This window comes from Microcebus murinus, chromosome 14 (assembly GCF_040939455.1).
Source record: "Microcebus murinus isolate Inina chromosome 14, M.murinus_Inina_mat1.0, whole genome shotgun sequence".
Lineage (NCBI taxonomy): Eukaryota > Metazoa > Chordata > Mammalia > Primates > Cheirogaleidae > Microcebus > Microcebus murinus.
This window is the reverse complement of record NC_134117.1, coordinates 67,247,375-67,266,344: the sequence shown is the minus strand read 5'-3', so window position 1 is coordinate 67,266,344 and position 18,970 is coordinate 67,247,375. Positions and strand designations below refer to the sequence as shown.

At 58.1% G+C, this 18,970-nt stretch overlaps 1 protein-coding gene across 1 annotated transcript in view; it reads left to right on the top strand.

Annotated features, from left to right (window-relative positions):
• GRID1 (glutamate ionotropic receptor delta type subunit 1) overlaps window positions 1–18,970 on the top strand; it is a 673,637-nt gene that overhangs the window by 129,084 nt on the left and 525,583 nt on the right. Inside the window, exon 3 of the mRNA XM_012788001.2 lies at window positions 16,612–16,896. Coding sequence (XP_012643455.1) covers window positions 16,612–16,896 — 285 coding nt within the window. The remainder of the gene's footprint in view (window positions 1–16,611; window positions 16,897–18,970) is intronic.

Here is an 18,970-nt window from a genome sequence, read left to right as displayed (position 1 = left end):
GATGGGGATTCTGGGGGTTCAGGAGGAGGTTGGAGGGGGGAAACTAGAGTCCTGTTAGTGGGAACATGTGCCTGGGGTGAGAGCAGGAAGGTTTTCCTTCTTTCATGTGACTTTGAATATCAGCCTATATATCACCTTTGGTCCTTGGTGTTCACCTGCTGGTTCTTGGTCTTCACCTGCTGGTACCTGGTCTTCACCTGTGCCACTTGGGAGAGTGGGAAGAGAAGGATCTATGAATTGGGCTTACTGGAGTTTGAAATCAGGTTCCATTGCCTTCTTGTTGTGTGATCTTGGGCAAATGATGTTTCCTCTCTAAACCTCAGTGTCCTCATCTGAGAAATGGGCTTACTTTGTAATTGTCAGGTGGATTGAATGAGATGAGCAAGGAGAACTGCCAGGCACAAGGGCCATTTGCCTAGTAAGTGAGGTTTTTCTCACCATATCACTGTGTCCCTGTGATGAGACACAGTATGTGGTTGTCACTTGCTGCCTGTGCCACCCCAATAGCATCTTGGAGAACAGACCCAAGCTGGTCTGGAGACTTCCCTCTCTCCTGGGCCTAAGGGAGGGAAGGCCCCTGCCTGCAGGGCTGAGCCGAGCTGCCCTCCGTTGGGCTGGAGGCCCCTGTGGAGAGGGGAGCAGCACCGAGGCAGCCACAGAGCCCCGTTCCATAGCTCCAGAACTGCCTGGAATCAGCCCACCAAATCCCTGAGAGGCTTGGTGGCCTGGGCTGTGACTAGGGCAGCTTCCTGCACTGCCATGGGAACTCCTCCAGTGCAGAGCAGCCTGCGTGTGCATGCGCGGGGCCATGCGTGCAGCTGGTGGGAGGGCGTGTGTGCCAGGCAGGGCATTTGGAGGGGCTGAGCCCCAGCCTTGCAGCTGCCCTGTCCCTCCTCTGATATGGGTTTTGGCACCGTGTCCTCCAGCCTCCTTGTCCCTTTTTCTCTCTCCAGGGAAGGCGTCCAGGCAGGGGGCAAAGAGGGGATACTGCCTTCCGTGCCCAGGGCAGGCCCAGCCACCAGCATGGTGCCTCTTTCCCAGCAGGAAAGTGGGACTAGGAACCAGTGAGCAGTGTGTTATGTTTTTGGGGGGTCTTCTCAGAGCCTCCCTTCCCTGGTGTCACATGCCACGGTGCCCTCAGAAGCAGGCCTGCCATGGCAGCGGCATCCCCAGGCCCCTCTACTGGCCAGGCCAGCAGTTCACAGCTCACAGCGGGGCAGGGACCCTGTGACTCCAGCTGAGCTCGCCCTGGTGGGGAGGCGACCTTCTGTGTGCCCACTGGTGATGGTGCTGTTTGGGTGTGCACCTGGCACTCTCTCTCCTGCGTAGCTGTGGCCCTGGTGCCCGGTGGTGAGAAAGGGAGTGCCTGCCGCTGCAGAGCTGGGCTCCAGGGAAGGGCTCAGGCTGCGGGGCTCCTGCCCACTGCACCTTGGAGAGTCTTGTGGCACAGTTCTGCCCATGCTCACACCCCTGCCCCCTTCAGGGTCTGGGGTGTGCTCAGTCCCAGTGATGGGCCCCTGCACTCAGGGTCTCCGGCAGCTCTGATGCCCTGCATTGTCTGGCCACCCCTCCTGGGGTGCATCGTCTTTCAGGGGTCCCTCTTTTCTTCCTCTCCTGAACCACTCCCTCCCTTCCCCCACCCTGGGCATTCAGATTGCACTGAGTGTCTCAAGCCTCTGGGGACAGCTCAGGTGCTGCCAAGGGCTGAGGCTGACCATGCTCCACCCAGGGCTTGGAGGCTCCAGGCCCCCATCCTGGCCTGTCCTTTGGGCCCTTGGTCTGGCCTGAGGCAGGGAGCCCAGGCTTGGTGGGCAGTGTGTGCCCCTCAGAAGGCCTGAGCCCTTGGCCTAGCTCATGCCCCACTAGCCATGGGCAGGTCATGCCTGACAAGAGAGCTCACTGCACTCCGCTGCAGCTTCCCCTCTGCAAAGGGGTGGTGCCCTGTTAGGACCAGGAGGATGCCACGAGATGTGTGTAGGGTGGCACGAGCTGCCAAGCAGCAGGTGCCCTGCCCCAGTCCTGCCGGCTTTGGGGTGGTGCCTGGGCCCTTGGAGCTTGGCGTCTGCTCCTTGGCCTGCCCACCTGCCTCCCACCCTGGGGCTCTGGCTGACCCTGTCCCCTGTTTCTGTAGTGGCCCTGACTCTGTCCTTGCAGGCTTCTGCCCCCTGCACTCCCTGCCTCTGTTCTTGCCGGGGTGAGGAAGAGGAGTAGCTCAGGCCTCAGCCCTTTGGCTGCAAACTCCCTGGGGCCACCTTCCCAAAGTCCAGCTCTGAGGAGGCCCTGCCTTTGCTCAAAAGCTTTCCAAGGCTTCTTGCTGCTCCTGGGATCAAAACAAAGCCCTCAGCTGAGCATCCAAGGCCTCTCTGTAGGCCCCACCTTCCCCTCCTTCCTAACGGCCACTGCCTGCCCCCTTGCCCCACGTAAGGGGCCATTCCTGGCAGATCCACAAAGGCCATGGCGCCATGCCTTTGCTCACACCAACCGCTAGCCTAGGGTGTCCCCTCTCTCTGCCCAGCATCAGCTGCTGTGCTCTGTGAAACCCTCTTGCCACCCCAGGCCCCCGACCGCCCATCCCGACTCCTCCTGCCGGACCTTGCACACCGCCAGCCCCCAGCCCGGCTCCCTCTCCAGACACGCCTGCCGGGCCTGGGCCCGGGCTGCTTCGCTTGTGTCTTCAGCCTGGGCCCAGCGGGGTGCGTGGTAGGCGCTACAGAGATGTGTGGCAGGCTCCAGGGAGGCGACTCATTACCTGCTGGGGAGGACATGGCTCTCAATCTGTCTTCTTGTGGCTGGAAAGGTGCTGAGGGGAAAATCGAGCCTCACCGATCGGGTTTCTCTGAAGTTCCTCTCTGGTTTGTGGGTTTCGTTGTATTATTTTTTCAATTTTCTCCGAGCATCTGCTACTGTGAAAATTTTCATTATCACTGGCAAAGGTTCCCTCTCATCACCGCTGGCTGCAGGAGATTTCTGATTTTTCTCCCCGTCTGCTCCGAAGCACCTGGGGGCTGGGATGGGTAGTGTCCCTGGGCCAGCTGGGCTTTTTCTCAGCAGATCTCAAGACTGAGCCATCCCTGGCTGGGGCTCCGTGGGGCTGGCTTCAGTGGTGGCCAGGGAGGCATTAGCCATGGCTCCATCTCCCTGGGATACAGGACTGGGCAAGCTGAGAAAACTAGCTTTGGGGGCTGGGTCAGTGCCTGCACCCCCTTTTCTCTCTGGCTCCTGTGTGTTCCCCTCACACGCTGGTGCTGGGCGCAGGTGCAAGGTGTCCCCTTCCCCTGACTCATCCTCTAACAGGCAGCATCTGAACAACTTCAGAGGCTGTGTGTTGTCAAGATGGCTTTTAGGGCAATGATGAGGTGTTGGCAAACAAGGCCCATGCAAGGTGTGGGGTGAATGAGAACAGCTGCAGCAGGTAGGTCCTAGGTGTGGCCTCCTTCTGGAGGTGCTCTGCTTGGGGACAGCACCGATGAGCTGAGGGTGGTCTTAGACATGCGAACCGGGCTGACCGTCAGCCCAGGCCTCACGCCCCTGGTCTGAGTTTGAGTTGCCCTGTGGTTTTGAGCCTGGCCGGGCTGCTTTCTTCTCTGGTGGTAGCTCACTCCTCCTGTGATGGTGATAACTCGCCTGTCTGGCCCAAGTGCTTCTGTGGTGCTAACTCCATTCTCACTACTGACCTGTGCGGTCAGGAGTGTCTGAAGCCCAGTGTTGAGTGGGGCACAGAGAGGGTGGGACTGGCCCAAAAGCCACATGCAGAGTAGGGACTACAGCCCAGGGAGTGTGGCGCCAGAACCTGTCTTCCTACTGCTGGCCAGCCCAGCTCTCCTCGATGGGGAAAGAGCCTCACTACTTTCTGTTTCGGCCCCCAAAGGGGCCTGGCACCTTCCCTCTGTCATTGAATGTCCCCTGCACTAATGTGACTTTCAGTTTCAAAGGGGCCAGGAAGAAGGGTGCTCAGCTCTTGGTCCATGAATGAATGGACACTTCCCCAAGGGAAGGAATCAGCATTTTAGAACTTATCCAAGATACATTTTGTGCCAGAGGCTGTGTTTTCATGTCTTGTGTGTGATGTGGGTGCCATGATCTGTTCTTCCCTGCCTTCCCCCAATTTTGCAAAATAAGGCACATGGAGTGGAGTGACCAGCCCAGGCTCCAGGGTGCTAAGTGCCAGAGCCAGGATGGAGCTCAGGTCTGTGACTGTCAAGTCTGTGCTCTTTGCATGGTCCGGGCTGCCTCCCAGGGGGAGCACCCATGGGCTGGCTGGACAGAGTGTGCTTTAAGGGACGCCTCCAGCAACTTTGTCCTCTGCTGTTTTGTTCACAGTCCCCGGAATGGGGGTTTTGGCCAGTAAGTGTGGACAACAGCCAACTGGGACTTAGCCACACAGGACCATGACAGGAGGATGTAAGAACAGAAAGGAGCTCCCACCACCCCTGCCCTCTCCCTCCTGCCCTCACCCCTGGGGTTGTGTGGTGAGGGCTGTGGGGCAGCAGTGAGGGGCTTCGGAGCTGTCCCTCCATGGCCATCTCCCTGGGCTTGGCTGCGAGGCATGCTGGGGCTTGGCGGCAGCTAAGTGGGGCAGCTGGTCTGGGCTGAGTGCAGGAGGGGCTGAGCCTGTGGAGGGCTGGCCCTGCGGAGGGATCTGCAGCCCAGACACCTTGCTGAAGGGATGTCATGCAGTTGGCAGTGTGGAGCTCAGGGCTCGCATCTAGAGGGTGGGCATAGCTCTCCCAGTCTTGGGATCTGGAAAGGTGGAGGATGGATTGGGGACCCTTTGAGGTCAAGAGCCTATCAGGTTCAGGGGTGCCACCCTCCCCTCGAGGGAGCGGCTAGGCCCGCCCACTGGAAGGCTTCAGGTCAGTGCTTTGGTCCTGGCCCCCACCAGCTGACAGGCCAGGGAGTGGCGCAGAGGGTCGAGTCCACACACACCTGGCCCGTCCAGGCAGTCAGGGAGGGAGCGAGTGGGTGTGGGTGTCCCAGAGGATGCCCCCCCCACAGAGCCAGACCCGCAGGGTGGTGACCAGCATCGCCTAAGGTTTGCCTGGTGAGTGCAGCCATCTCGGGCTGCCCCAGTGATGCCAGGTGGGCCAGGGCCAAGGGCATGTCCACCTAGTGTTGTTCTGTCATCTGCTGCTCAGAGCCCTCCGGGTGCCCAGCTCCATGCTGGGCACTGGGGCAGAGAGGTCCTCAGGGAGCTCAGTGAAGGCGATGACAGAGACCCACCGAGAGCTGCAGTTGTGTCTAGAGCAGGGGGTGACATCAGAGGAAGGGCACGTGTTGTGCTGGGTGTGGGCTGATGAGGGGGCTTCACCAGGTGGACAAGGACCCAGGAGGGGACGGAGGCGCGAGTCTCCAGCAGAGGAGCGGCAGGTGCGGAGATCAGGAAGCCTGGCACAGCAGAGCCTCCAACCCCCGAGCTGTGCCTGCAGGTTGCCCATGGAAGTCTGCCGGCCAAGCTGCGGGACAGTGCAGGGCCTTGCAGCTGGGGCTGGGGGCTGGTGGGGCTGGCAGGATGGGTCACTCAGCCTTTCCTGGAGGGGCCACTGGCCGAGAGGTGAAGTGTTCTTCTGCACTAATCCCCTGGGATGGGAGAGACTGGACAGCCGACGGCCTAGCAGGAGGGCATCCTGGGTTAGCTTCCGACAGGGAGGAGACATGAGCCCAGAAACGGACAGGAGCCCTGACCCTCTGGAGCAGTCAGCCCCACCAGGGAGAGAGGGCACAGGCTGGGGGGAGTGAGGTTCTCCCCCCCCACCAGAACTGACAGTCGGGAGGTAAGAAGCAGTGATGAGGAGGATGGGAAAGAGCCAGGGAAGGCCAGAAACAGCCAGGCGTGGGCTGAGATGGGAAGGGAGGGCGAGAGACCTCACTGAGCCTCAGTGCCCATCTGGGCAGGCCACTGGGGCTTGGGAAGGAGCGCACAGGCTGGGGTGGGGGCCTGGTGTCTGGAAGTCTTGTTTTTTAGGAGACAAGTGGGAAAGGAGGGCATTGATCTGGCCCGGGGGCCTGGGGTGCAGGGAGGGCAGGCTCCGTGGTTCGGCCTGTCCCTGTATGTGTCACTGTGGGCTCCGGTTCCTCCGTCCTGGTCCAGGGGCCTCTGAACAGTCTGTTGCTAGGAGACCGTGCTGGCCTGAGGACGGCCAGATCGCCGGCTGCTTCCTCCGAGCCTGTTGTGGAGGCAGCGGCTGCTCTCTGTGCCCGCCGCGCAGCGGCTTCTGGAGAGGCCCCAGCCCACGGGCATGTGGGTTTCAGGGAGGCCGCCCTGCTTCTGCCCCAGGGCCAGACTGCGCTTGGTGTGTGGCCGAGAGGGACCCGGACCCGGGCTTTTCTGCTCGGTGATGCTAAGCCCTGGCCGGCTGAGACACCCTGAATGAGGGACCCGGCCTCAAACTCCCCTCACCCCTACTCGGCGGACTCTGAAAGGGAGGGCCCCATCTGAGAGGGCTGTGCACTAACAACAGAAGTTACCCTTTTTTGAGCATTTACCATGCACCAAATGTTCTAAACTTTTCACGTAAATTAGCTCATGTGGTCCTCACGGCAGCCCTGGGAGGTGGGGGCTGTTGTCCATTTACCCGGCTGAGGCTGGGGGGTGAGCAGCTGCCGGAGGGTGCACAGCTGTGACTGTAGCTCTGCCGCCTCCGGCTGTGCTTTTACCTGTGAGGTCAGAGGCAGCTCAGGACTTGAACCAGGCTCTCCGTGACTTTGGGCAGTGCCCCGACCTTGGGTCTTGCTCTTGTCCCTCCTGTCTAGAACGTGGCGGCAGCACCCACTTCCCAGGGAGCCCACGGGGTTCAGCGATTGGGTGGGGCCTGGCCTGGCGCCTGGTGGTGGTCTGTGGAAGGGGCTCCCTTCGTCCTCAGCCACTGTCTGGGGCAGAGGGGCTGTGTCCCCACCCCACCCACCCTAAGCACTGCCACCATTTTTTCTTCTTTTTTAGTCTTTCTCTTAGCAGAGCTGGAAGCACTGTCTTGGTTACCCCGGGGATCCTTTTCTGGACCCAGCCTACCCTGGCTGTGGCCACACAAGGGTGGCCCATGTCTCTCTTGTATCCCTTCCCCCTTTGGTCATGTCCTGGGTACAGCTGAGTGCACTGGAGCCCCCTGTACTGTGCCCGGGGTCTCCAGGCCTGTCCTTCCTGAGTGGCTTCTGCATCATGGCCTCGGGCCCTGGAACCAGCAGTTCTCAGCTCGGCCACTTGTCTCCCTTCATTGCCAGCTCCAGGACAGCACTGTTACTTTCTCTTAAGCTTCTCATTGTCCTTGGCTCACCCATAAGCAATCCCACCTTCCTGGGCAGAATGAGATGAAGTGAGTTGTTCAGGGTCTCCCCTCCCCCACCCAGGCTTATCCATTCAGAGACTGGATTATGGGCTAAAGTCTAGGAGGCCCCAAAGTCCAAGATCTTTCTTCTCATTGTGCTGCCCAAGGCTAGCCCTGTTCTTGGACAAGGCGGAATTGCCATTGCCTCACTCCTAAAATAAGCCCCATCCCATTGACTCTCTGGGTTACTCGTTTGCTTTGTAGCACTGATATTTCAGATGACCTCGTTAGTGTGTATGCAGCTGTGCTTTCACTTAACTCATTCCATCACCCAGCATCCTCTGCACTTCTCTGCGTGAATCCCTGAGCCTGGAGACACAGGAAGCCGTGAGCCTAATCCCTCTTCTTGGGACCTTAGGAACGAAGCGTGAGATGGTGTGATAGACACTCAGCAGAAGTGTGCTAGGATAGTGTCCCTGCACCTGCAGGAAAAGGGTGGTTAACTTTGCCTAGCAAGGAAGGAAGTCAAAGAAATTTCCATAGAGGAGGAGGCATTTGGGGTGTGTTTTGAGGGATGAGTAGGAGTTTGAAAGACAGAGTAGACGAGGTAGAGCATTCAGGAAAGTGGAAACAGCACGCACAAATTCAGAGACTAGGGATGGGCATGTCAGCATGCGAACAGGCAGCACTGTGCACATGGAGGCTGAAACAGGCGGTGCGTCCTGACGTGTGGGGCGGGGGTGACGGAGGGTCTCAGGAGCTGCACTTTGGCTCACAACAGTGGGAGCACGGCAGGTGTTTGAGGGGCGCGCTCGGTGCTGACCTGCAGTCTGTACAGTGGGTTGGAGAGGGAAGGGCTGGGAGGCAGGGAGACCGGTTGGAGGCAGGCGAGGGGGTGACCTCTCGTGGGCTGGCGGAGGGGCTGGTGGGGAGCCCAGGAGCAGCCGTGGGGCTCGGGGGCCACAGAAGCGGGTGCTCAGCTGCTTTCCAGGTGCTGCGAGGCTCCTCTGTGCAGGCGTGCCCGGGTCTCCGCACTGTCCTGACTTAACTTTCGCAGTGTCGCTTCGTGTGAATCTCGGCTGGGGAGCCTAGCGTTCCATTGGCGGCGCAGTAAAAGTCATTAACGAGGAGCTGGAGAGCTATAAATAAGCGAGCACGATCCCACCCAGTGTTCCCTGTGTTTCCAATCCGCGGGAGCAGGGAATTGGTTTTGATTCATTAATTGGCACAGGAGCGAGGCCCAGAGATCCATGGCGCTGCGGGTTCTTCTCTACCCTCCCGGTTGGCTTTGTGCGTCCCGCCGCCAACTGTCCATCTGTCCTGGGCTACAGTTGGTCACCCAGTGGGACGGCTCCCCACAGCCTCCCTGGGCTGGGCTGAGATGGAGGCCAGGGAGTCGTGGGGGCTCCCAGCCTGGTGGTGCTCCCAGTGAGACACCCACCTGCGTCCTGCAGCCCGGACAAGGCCTTGGGCCCAGCCCCCTTCCTCCTCACAGTCCCCTTGACCCCCTGCAAGGTCTCGGTGAGCTCCACTTTAAAGTGCAGTGCTGGCTTGAAGAAACTAACTCCCCTTCTCCAAATTGTGGGATATGGCTTCGCCTTTTGGTGAGCATGAGCATCATGGGACCCTGATAAGTTTGCAAACTAGGTCTCACCCATGAAATCTGGACCTAATAATGCTTATTTTCCAGAGCTGTTAGGAGCATTAAATAGTTCGTTGCTCTGCTCTGCCACGCCAGGCACTGGGCCGGCCGGGCAGCAGGAAGGTGAATAGTGCAGGCGCTCCTGCTCTGGGGCTCATAGAATGAGACTGCTGGCAGTGGCCACGAAACATAGCTCACACTGGGAAATGTTGGTGAGTGGTATGAAGGCAAACCATGGTGAGGGAAGATTGGAGGTCGTGGAAGGTTCTCTGAAGGAGGGATGGTTGCACACAAAGCGCACAGGAGGAGGAGAGTTAGCCAGACATGCATGGCAGGAGCACTGCAGGCGGTGGGCAGGAGCTTGGGGTGCTTGAATTACTGCTCAAGGCTGGCCGCCCGGCATGCAGGGCACAGGGTGTAGCTTACACAGGCCTTATGGGTCCTTTAGGGGTGTGCATTTTATTTTTAGGGTGGTGGGAAGCTAATGTGGTTTTGAGCAGGGATGGCACAGTCTGGTTGGTAAAGACCAGTCCCCTGTGGCGTGTAGAATGGATGCGTGTGGATTGGAGTGGGGAGGCTGGATCCGCTGGGAGGCAATGGTGGTTTGGACAAGGCGATGGCAGTGGAGTGGAGGAAAGCTGATGGATTCAAAATTATTTGGGAGGAAAAGCCTCCAGGACTGGCTATGGCTTGGGTGCAGAGGGCCGGTGAGAGGGAAGTACTCACGACAAGTGGGTGGCTGGGGTGCCACTTCACTGAGACTCGGAGCCCAAGAGGAGCAGCTCACTCTCCAGGGAGCTTGGTGTTGACACGCCAAGTTTGAGCTGCTGAACGGAGATGTCAGGTGGGTGGTTGGCTGTGGTCAGGGGCTCAGGGGAGGGTTGTGGGACCTTCAGCCTGGAATATTTTGTGTGGCTACTGCCAGTGGTCTCATTCTCTCTCCAGTGAGCCCACGAGCAGGAGCGCCTGCACTGCTCGCCCCCCTGGTGCCTGGCCAGCCCAGTGCCTGGCGTGGCAGAGCAGAGCAATGAACTATTTATGCGCCTAACAGCTCTGGAAAATAAGCACTATTAGGTCCAGATTTCATGGGTGAGACCCAGTTTGCAAACTTACCAGGGTCCCATGATGCTCATGCTCGCCAGAAGGCAAACCCAAAGGCCAGGGGTTATTGTTCAAAAGGAGGGGTCAAATATGCAAGGCAGGTTGATGACTCTAAAGAGAGAGGACATAAGTAATTGACGTGGCTGTGGCAAAGGCCAGAGGAGGGGCACCCAGAGCTCGGGAGCAGGGAGAAGCCTTGGAGAAGCTTTCTTCCTCAGCGTCCAGCACAAACGCAGAGAGGTGTGGAGATCTGGCAGCAGGAGGTCAGTGAGTTGACTTGGGCTGGTGGCTTCTAATTTATGAAGAATGAAGCAAGGTCATTTGTCGAGCTTGGGGGAGAAACCTGAGTGGCTTGAGGAGAATGGGGAGGGAGGAAGGTGGCAGACAGAGGCAGTGATGGGGGCGCAGGGTGGGGGGCCCTGCTGAGGTTGGTGACCAGATGTGGCCAGGCTACCACATTGCCAGGTGCGTGGCGCTCTCGGTGACTCTCCGCTGCCTGCGCGCAGGTGTGGGGAAGGTGGTGGGCAGGGGGATGCACCCTGGGCTGACCTTGGGTAGGATCTCGCTGGCTGAGCTACAGAAGCAAAGAGAGGGTGGCTAGAGAGCCTGTGAGGGAGTGACCGAGGAAACCAGCGCGCACGTGAGGGCAGGTGGGGGACTGCAGGTCTCCGGGAGGCTGGGGAGCAGGCAGGAGAGTTGCTGAGTGACACAGGCCGCAGGACAGGACGGACGCCTGTCACGGTGTGTCCCGTGCTCTGGAGGGAGGCGTGGGAGTGGCGGGGAGCAGCTCCAGGCCCGACTCCAGCACGGGCCTCTTACGGCCCCGCCACCCACTCCCCCCTTGATGGTTTGGTTACCTTTTAAATGTCTTAATAAAAGATGAAAAATATTTATTCTCCATAGATCAATAATTTACTGTGAGTTATGACAATACTAAATTTGGTCAATTATTCATTGACTATAAAGTATTTATAAATGCTACCTTAATTTAAAGCATTAGCCAATGAAATTCAAATATTAATAAGGCTGGAGGAAAGGAGGAAAGGAAGGGCACAGGTAATGAGAGTGGCGGGGAGGAGGGTGGGCGCTCGTGCTGGGTACGATTATTGGCGGAACGAGGTAGCCCCAGGAGTCCTGCTGGCGGGAGCAGCCTCGGGCTGGCAGAGGCACTGGAGTCCGCTGGGAGACTGTTCCTTCTGGGGAGGCAGGCTGAGCCCAGGTCTGCCCCGAGCCTGGCTGTGCTTTCTGCTGCCTGCAGAGACCAGCTGAACCTTGCCTGGCTTCTCGGAGGTGAGGACACCTATACCCAGCTACCTGTACCCAGGTGGAGAGCCTGGCTGCCTCTCTTGCCTCGTCCGTCTGGAAATGTCCTGTTGTGCTTTAAGGTGGCACCCAGAGGCCAGTTAAGAGACAGCTGCTGGGTGCGAGCTTTTGATCTCAGTGTAGCAGGGGCTGCATGAGTGGATCTCACCCATTTGGGGACTAGGTGTGGGCTTCTGCAGGGGGCAAGCCTGTGGAACGAAGCGTCTAGGGTATCTGACAGAGGGGAGGGCTGTGCTGGCAGTGGCCAGAGTCATGACCAGAGGTGGCACCAGGAATTGTGGGTCTCTCCTAGCACAAGCCTTCTGTGGTATTGCTTCCCCAGCCTTGGCCTGACAATTTTCCAGAAATCCCCATGGGGATGGAGAAGAGTGGGCATGGATCAGTGGCGGTGCCCACAGTGACCTCAGTGTCGGGAGCACTTTTCATCTCCAGGGGCCCCTCGCAGGTCCCAGGGACTCAGGCCTGCGCTGAGCCTGCAGCTGCCCTGGGAATTTCCACGCAGGGACGGGCTGGGAGAGCCAGCCTGGAATCCTGGGTTGTCCCCTGCTGGCCACTGTGTCTTCCCAGCACTGGCCACAGAGCTTTCTGGGGTCTGGTTCTGATGCTCTCTGGCTGTGTGGCCCTGGCCGAGCGAGCAGCACTCTGCCCTCCGATTCTCCCCAGGGGATCGGGAGGCTCAGCTGGGGCGAGAGCTGCTGAGTGTGGCCTGTGCAGCGGCCAGTACTGCACCTGACAGGCCCTGTGTCTCGGGAAGCCCAGGTGGGTGGGATGCTGACACTGGGGACGGGGGTGTGGAGCCCTGTCTGGGAAGGCTGGCTCCTCTCCTCCCCAGGGCTCCTCTCCTCGGGGCCCACCCTGAGCTTTGTGCAGCCTCTCTCCTTTGCAGAGACCCTCCGCTTTCCTGGGCCACAGACTCGGCCAGGGGGCTTAGAGCTGCTCATTATTGCCGTTCATCTTTACTTCTTTACCTTCCCAGCTGATGAGTCATTCTCAGGGAGCCCTTATCAATCCATCACGCCTGCATTGTAATCAAGAGAGAAATCAGCTTTATGACCATACGATATTAGAGGCAGAGGATTATAACAAAAGCCGTTATCCTCCCGAGAGTTGCAAAAACACCTGCAAGCATGAAGCTGGAGGGCAACGACGTCCAGCTTCCTACTGTGCGCCGGGCAGCGCGAACGGCTCTTCACACACAGAGACCTTCCCTGGGGGATGCGCAGCAGCCCTGGGAAGCGGGAGCCATCGTCTGTATTTGACGGTGGGGGGACCCAAACCAACCAGAAGCCCAGAGGGGACCGACCCCTTGCCCACGGTCCGCACTGTGGCCGCGGCAGGCCCAGACACAGACCCCTGCCTGCACCGGGCTCAGCACCTCCCGCCACAACCAGGGCATGAGTTGTGTAACGTCCCATCTCACACAACCTTGATTAAGCTAATAGCTGATTTGGCTTTGATCTGATGTATTTTGATCTTATTATTTTTATGTTAGAAGCCTCCAAATAACCATCATTTCAACAGTGCCCCAATTAGCAGGCCATTCACAGTGGATTGGAAATTGACTCGCATCGGGCCTCTCCATTAGCGCCTGGGAGAGTCTTCCAGCCTTAATTACCCAGCCTGCTCCCGTTCCCGGAACGGAGGCCGGCCGCTCATGGCGCTGCAGGTGGCTGCGTGAGGGGCGGGTCAGCGGTGCCCGCCTCCGGGGGGAGGGCTGGCAGCACTAAGGGCTGTGGCCACTAGGACTTCTAAAGACCCCAGATATGGCTTTGGTGGTGAGATGGGGATGTCCAAGGAAGGCGGCAGGAAACTGACATCTGCTTAGCATCTTTCCTGTATTGGCACTTGCCGCCCGCATCTAAGTCAGTGCGCCCCCAGGCTCTGCTGGTACAGAGTCTTATCTCTACTTAACAGAAAACAGAGGCTAAGAAAGGGGGTGTCCATGGGTGAACTGCCACTGACCAGAGGAGCCAAGACTGGAACTTGGGTCTGTGGGATTCTAATGGTCTTTCTGCTGCCCCTGGTGAGGTGGCAGCTGGTCAGGGAGCTACCTGGTCTCGTGTCATTGTTACTTTGTCCTTTATGCTGCTCTCCCTGTGGGGGACCCTAAAAGGGGTCAAAACCCTTTCCTTCCACTGAGCCTAACCCCTCATGAGCTCACCCTCCTGTGTACCCCAGGCAGCTTCCTCTCTCTTTGCTCTGGCTGAATCGTGGGGTCTGTCTCCTCCGTGGGTCCCAAGTTCGTCAAAGATGGGACCTGTGGTCATCCTGCTCTTCCTGCCACCATGCTCAGGGCAGCGGCTTGTGTGTGGTGGGGGTGCTGAGCGTATGGACGAAACCTTCAGGCGGAAAGGAGCAGTCCGCAGTGAGCAGTGGCGTATGTGCCCAGATAGAGAAACTGAGGCTCAGAGAGGTTCTGTGACTTCAGAACCTGGTGTGTATGGAGTGGGGACAGGACTTACCATTATACGTCAGGTGAAGACTTAGGAGGGAGCCAAGCAGGTGGGGCAACAAGAGCCAGGAGTGACTCATGGCCACAGGGAGGGCCGTCCCTTGCGGGTCCTGGGATGGGGCCATCCCTCCACAATCAAGCGTGGGGGCTCCTGGGCAACTTATGCCTGAGTGATGTACAGTTTATTTTGTAAGATGCTTTTAAAAACTATGAATTGCCACGTGTTGGTATTGAAGAGAGCATGCACAAAAAAGAAAGAAAAAAATCCATTCGTCGTCATAGCACCTTAGTGTTTGGTATTTTCTCCTGCCCTGTGCATAAGTGTGCTTTCTATCTAGCTGTAATCACGGTGAGCATGTAATTTTGTGCACTGGTTTTCTTACTTGGCCACCTCTCAGTAGCACTTTTCCCACGTGTGTTACACACATGGGAAAGGAGGCCACTGCGTGGCCGCCCGTCTCATTTTCTGGAAAATGGGCGCAGTGATCCCTATTCTACATGGATATGTGAATTCACATATATAAGGGACAGAAAATTTGACACAGTAAATTCTTGCATGAAAGTCCCTCTTCCTTTATAGCTTTCCTACTTATCCATTTTTACAGGATTATTTTCTTTTTCTAAAGGAATTATCTGTTCATGTCATGAAATTTTGGCAAATACGGAAAAGAAAGAAAACCATTTCTAGGCTTTTTCTAAATTGCAGTCACTTTAAACATCGTGCAGCACTTCTGTCTGGTCTTTCTTTTATGCATGTTGATGTTTTATTTAATTGATATCATAAAATATGTACAATTTTGTATTATTTTCACATACCTTTTTATGACAAGCACTTTTCTGAGTTGCTGCAGTATCTTCATGAATAGTTTTAAGAGCTGCTTATGCGTTCAGCAAACGGAGCACTTTTACAACCACGTGCCAATTTGCATCTTTTAGGTCATTAGCAATATTCCAAGAGTATGGATAAGTGTCTTCTGAATGGTTTTGGATCTAGTGCTGTTCCCTGGTTTGGACAGGTGCCCAGAGAGGGCTTATTGATCAGGGGCATGGAAACGTCAAGGCCCGTGGTCTCCCTGCCCGCCATGCACAGGGCTTGGCATGTGTCTGGGGAGGGACCCTCGTCCTCCTGGAGCTTCGGGGCCAGTGGGAGAGCCAGGCGGTTACCAGGCAACATGTGGTGCCTTGGTTCGGTGAAGGGGTGTCATACCACGAGGGTCCCGAGCCAGTCTGGGGACGTGGAGTCTGCGTCCTGAAGCAAGCGTGAGCATGAAAGGTGAAAGGTGAGTCGGAGGGCCGGCTGGTTGGAGCCCAGCAGCGGGCTGTGGCGAGGAGCTGGGCAGCAGGCCTGGGAGCCTGCAGGACCAGCGTGAGGAGTCTGGCTTCATCTCCAAGGATCGTGGGAGGGACCACGGGGCTTTAAACAGGGCGCGACACAACTAGATTTCTGTCGAGAGGAGAACGCGGCCATGTTTGACCCGGGTGGGCGGTGTGCAGGGTGCCTGGGGGGCTATGAGATTCCCAAGAGAGACTTCACTGTCCCTCGTTTGGCCACCCCTGCCCCTGGCCTTGCGTTTGGAGGCTGAGGGTTCGGCAGGGAGGACTGTGGTGTGTGAGTTATGGTCCTGCTTCTGCTGGTGACAGTGCAAGGTGAGCGGCTCGTGTGGGGAGCAGCCGGCCTTTGGGGCTCTCCCTTTCCCTGCCTTGCTCCTGGGGTTGGTTGCCCTGTTCTTCTCCCCTTCTCGCGGCCCTGTCGAGGCGTTACATAAACCCAGGGGCTGCTGACGGGAAGGACTGCATTGTCAAAGTTGTTCAGAGTCTGCCGTGTGCAGCAGATGGCCGGCTGCCATTCACAGGCTGTGTTTTGAAACTGCATCTGCTTCCCCACGTTCCTGCCATCACAGAAGCCATTAGGAAGAAATGTTTGCCTCCAAACTGGTGCAGCAGGTCGCGGCGTCGGGAGGGGCGTCTTCCTATTAGTCGGTGTGATGCCCCAAGAAGGCGTGGGCAGGCGGCTAAATGGGGCGCCCCTCGTGGTTACGGGGGGACTTCTAAAGATGAGCCCCTGAGCACGTCAGCCCTGCACACGGCCGGCTGTGGCGCCTTTGTCCTGTTCCTCCTCCGCACCGAGGTGACCGCTCGAGCTGTGGGGGCGCCTCCTCTGTTGCTTTTCAGTAATCCTGGGCTTCAGGGGCGACTGCCTCGTCGGGGGTTTGACCCAGAATGTTTGTGATGTGAATCAAGCAGACTTGGCCAGAAGACATAGGGCTTCTGCCTTTTTTTTTTTTTTTTGCCTACAACCTGTGTCCTCTGGGGTAAGTGTCTCCCTGACTTTCTGGTGTCATTCAGTCCCTGTGTCCCCAGTCAGTTCAGTTCATCCAGCTATTGTGGAGCACGAGGTATATTCTCCACCCCTGGCTAGGCCACGGGGACACAGATGAGCAGGATGCGTTTTGGGCCCTTAAAGGGCTCACGGTCCCAGCTGGGAAACAGGATGATAATGTCGCAGCTGTGTTCGGGGGGTGGGTCAGGCGGACTTGGGGTGGGTCCCCGTGCTGCCTCCCCTCCTGCAGTAACTAGGGCAAATGATTTTGCCCCCTCTGACCTCCATCCTGTCATCTGTTAAATGGGCACAGAAACACCTGGCGTGCATTTCCCCAAGGATTTCAGTGAGACTGTGCCCGTGAGAGCAGCCGGCCTCGCCGGGGATGGGTTCTTGTCCCTAAAGGGGGGCAGCTTCTCTGGGGGCAGGGGCTTCGGGTGGCACCAGCGTGAGCTGCCGGGCGTGGGGCGCGGCTTCGCTGGATGCTGACCCATCTCTCTCCCCTCTCTTCCAGCCTGTGACCTCATGACCCAGGGGATTTTGGCCTTGGTCACGTCCACCGGCTGTGCGTCCGCCAACGCCCTGCAGTCCCTCACGGACGCCATGCACATCCCCCACCTCTTCGTCCAGCGCAACCCGGGGGGGTCGCCTCGCACCGCCTGCCACCTGAACCCCAGCCCCGACGGCGAGGCCTACACGCTGGCCTCCAGACCGCCCGTCCGCCTCAACGACGTCATGCTCAGGCTGGTGACCGAGCTCCGCTGGCAGAAGTTCGTCATGTTCTACGACAGCGAGTACGGTGAGTGGGCGGGTGGGCGGAGGTACGGGGCCAGGCCAGGGGTGGGGAGGCCCAAGAGGGGCTGGGGCCGCGGCAGGTGCCAGGTGGTCAGAGCTGAGCGGGCCTCGGGGTGGCAGGGCCCACCGTGGGCTTCAGGAGCTGGGGGATCTGCAAAACAGATCCACAGACAGGCACTGAAGTTGCCTAGCAACCACACCTTGTCATGGCAGCTGAGGTTTGAATCAGCGTACAGGTTTGGATAAAATATTAATAAACCGCTGGCAGGGATCTGAGGGGCGGAGGCTGCAGCACGGCCTCCCAGATGCCTCCGCTATGGCAGCTGCCCTTCACCCTGGACGGTCGCCGGCTGTCTCTGCCCCGGCCCCACCCGCCTGATCTGCCCCTGGCTTCAGGGTCGCAGGCTGCCAGGGCCGTCCCGGGGGACGCAGGGTCTGGGGACGCTGGGCATGGCTGGGCATGGCCTCTTTGAAGACCTCTCCTAAGAAGACAGTCGTAATTTGCTTGTTAGGAAATCTCAAAACTGGGCTTTGGAGGAATGGCTTCAGGTTTTCTATGGCTGCTCTGTAGAAACAGACCTGAGATGAAATGGTGTCCAAGTTTTGTGTTTTATTTTAAAAAAAATGTAAGAAACATTCCGAGAAAAGTTAGACTCACATGCAATCATAAGAAACAATACGGGGAGATCCCGTGTGCCCAGGTTCCCCAGTGGTAAGGTCCAATGCAGTGTCACAGCCAGGACTTGGCTCGGAGCTCTGGGCCCTGTGGGGAGGGGTGCACCCTTGTCCACGTGTCACCAGCTCCCATGCACCACACTGCCGTGCAGATCTGCTCCTGTGCAGGGTTATCACATGAGCAGACTCCCGGGACCACCGGTCAGCACGCAGACACTCCTCACTAGGACCCGCCCACCCCCCAGCATGTGTTAGAAGGTGTGGGGCACTCGTGAGGGTTGGCAGCCCTGTGGCCAGGGCCAGAATGGAATGGGCGGCCCTTCAAAAGTTCCATTTTTGTCTCCTGGTGAAATAATTCCTTTGCCAAGAATGTTACTAAGAAAAGAAATCAGCATATGTTTGCATTTGCCTAAATACTCTGCTGCTCTAAGACCGGAATGTTGTCCTCAGCTCTTGAGCAAATATGCTATTTGGAGTCTTCCAGGAAGAATTGAAAGAGCAAACAGTCACAGTGCTGAAATAATGATGAGGTGGTGACGGGGACAAGGGTGGCCCGAGACTCTGGAGACCTGAAACTGGACTCTGTCCAGGACCTGGCCTCTCTCTCCGACCCTCTCACTCCTGCTCCGTCCCTGGCCCTTGGGGAGGAGTTGGAGACCCCGTAACAGCCCGGAGGTGCACACGGCCATCTCTTAGGGGCCAGGCCTTCCTCTGACAACCCCCTTGCCTGCAGCTCACCCCCAAAGTCCATCTGCTTTGAGTCTGGGCCCTGTGGGGAGGGGTGCAGGTGTCCAGGGCTGGGGATGCTGTGGTCCAGTGTGCCCGGTCCCTTCCCACCCACTTCTCCCCTTTCACTCTGGCCTGCAGACACAGTTCTCCCTGGGGCCCGGGAGGGGTCTCGATGGGGGCCTCGGCCCCTGGGAGGGTAGAGGACCTGCTCTCCAGCCTGCCCACCCCGTCTGGGCTCCTGTGATCCTGCAGATGAACGAGCCTGGTGACACTTGCCTGAACCCTGTGTTTTCATTGCACCCCTTACCCCCACTCTACTCAAGAAGCAATTCTTCAAAGAAAGTCGCCCTGAGCCCCACCTGTCCTGCAGAGCCGGCACCGTGGTTCCACCCTCTCCCAGACGCACTTCTGCCCTCACCTGCTCTCGGCTTGTCCTGACACTTACAGGGGCTGGTTCTCGATGAGCGCTGGACGCCCAGGCCGGGCGCTGAGCTCCAGGAAAGGGGCTCTGTGCTTGTCCCTGCACAGAGCAGCCCCTCAAGGAATAGTCACCCTGGGAATGAACGTGGATGACACGGAGTTTTCAAACAATGTTCACAAAACAAAGGAGAAATGGGGAGAAAGACAGGGCCCCTGATGGCCTGACCTCTGCGTCCGAGTTGGGGTGGTGGGCT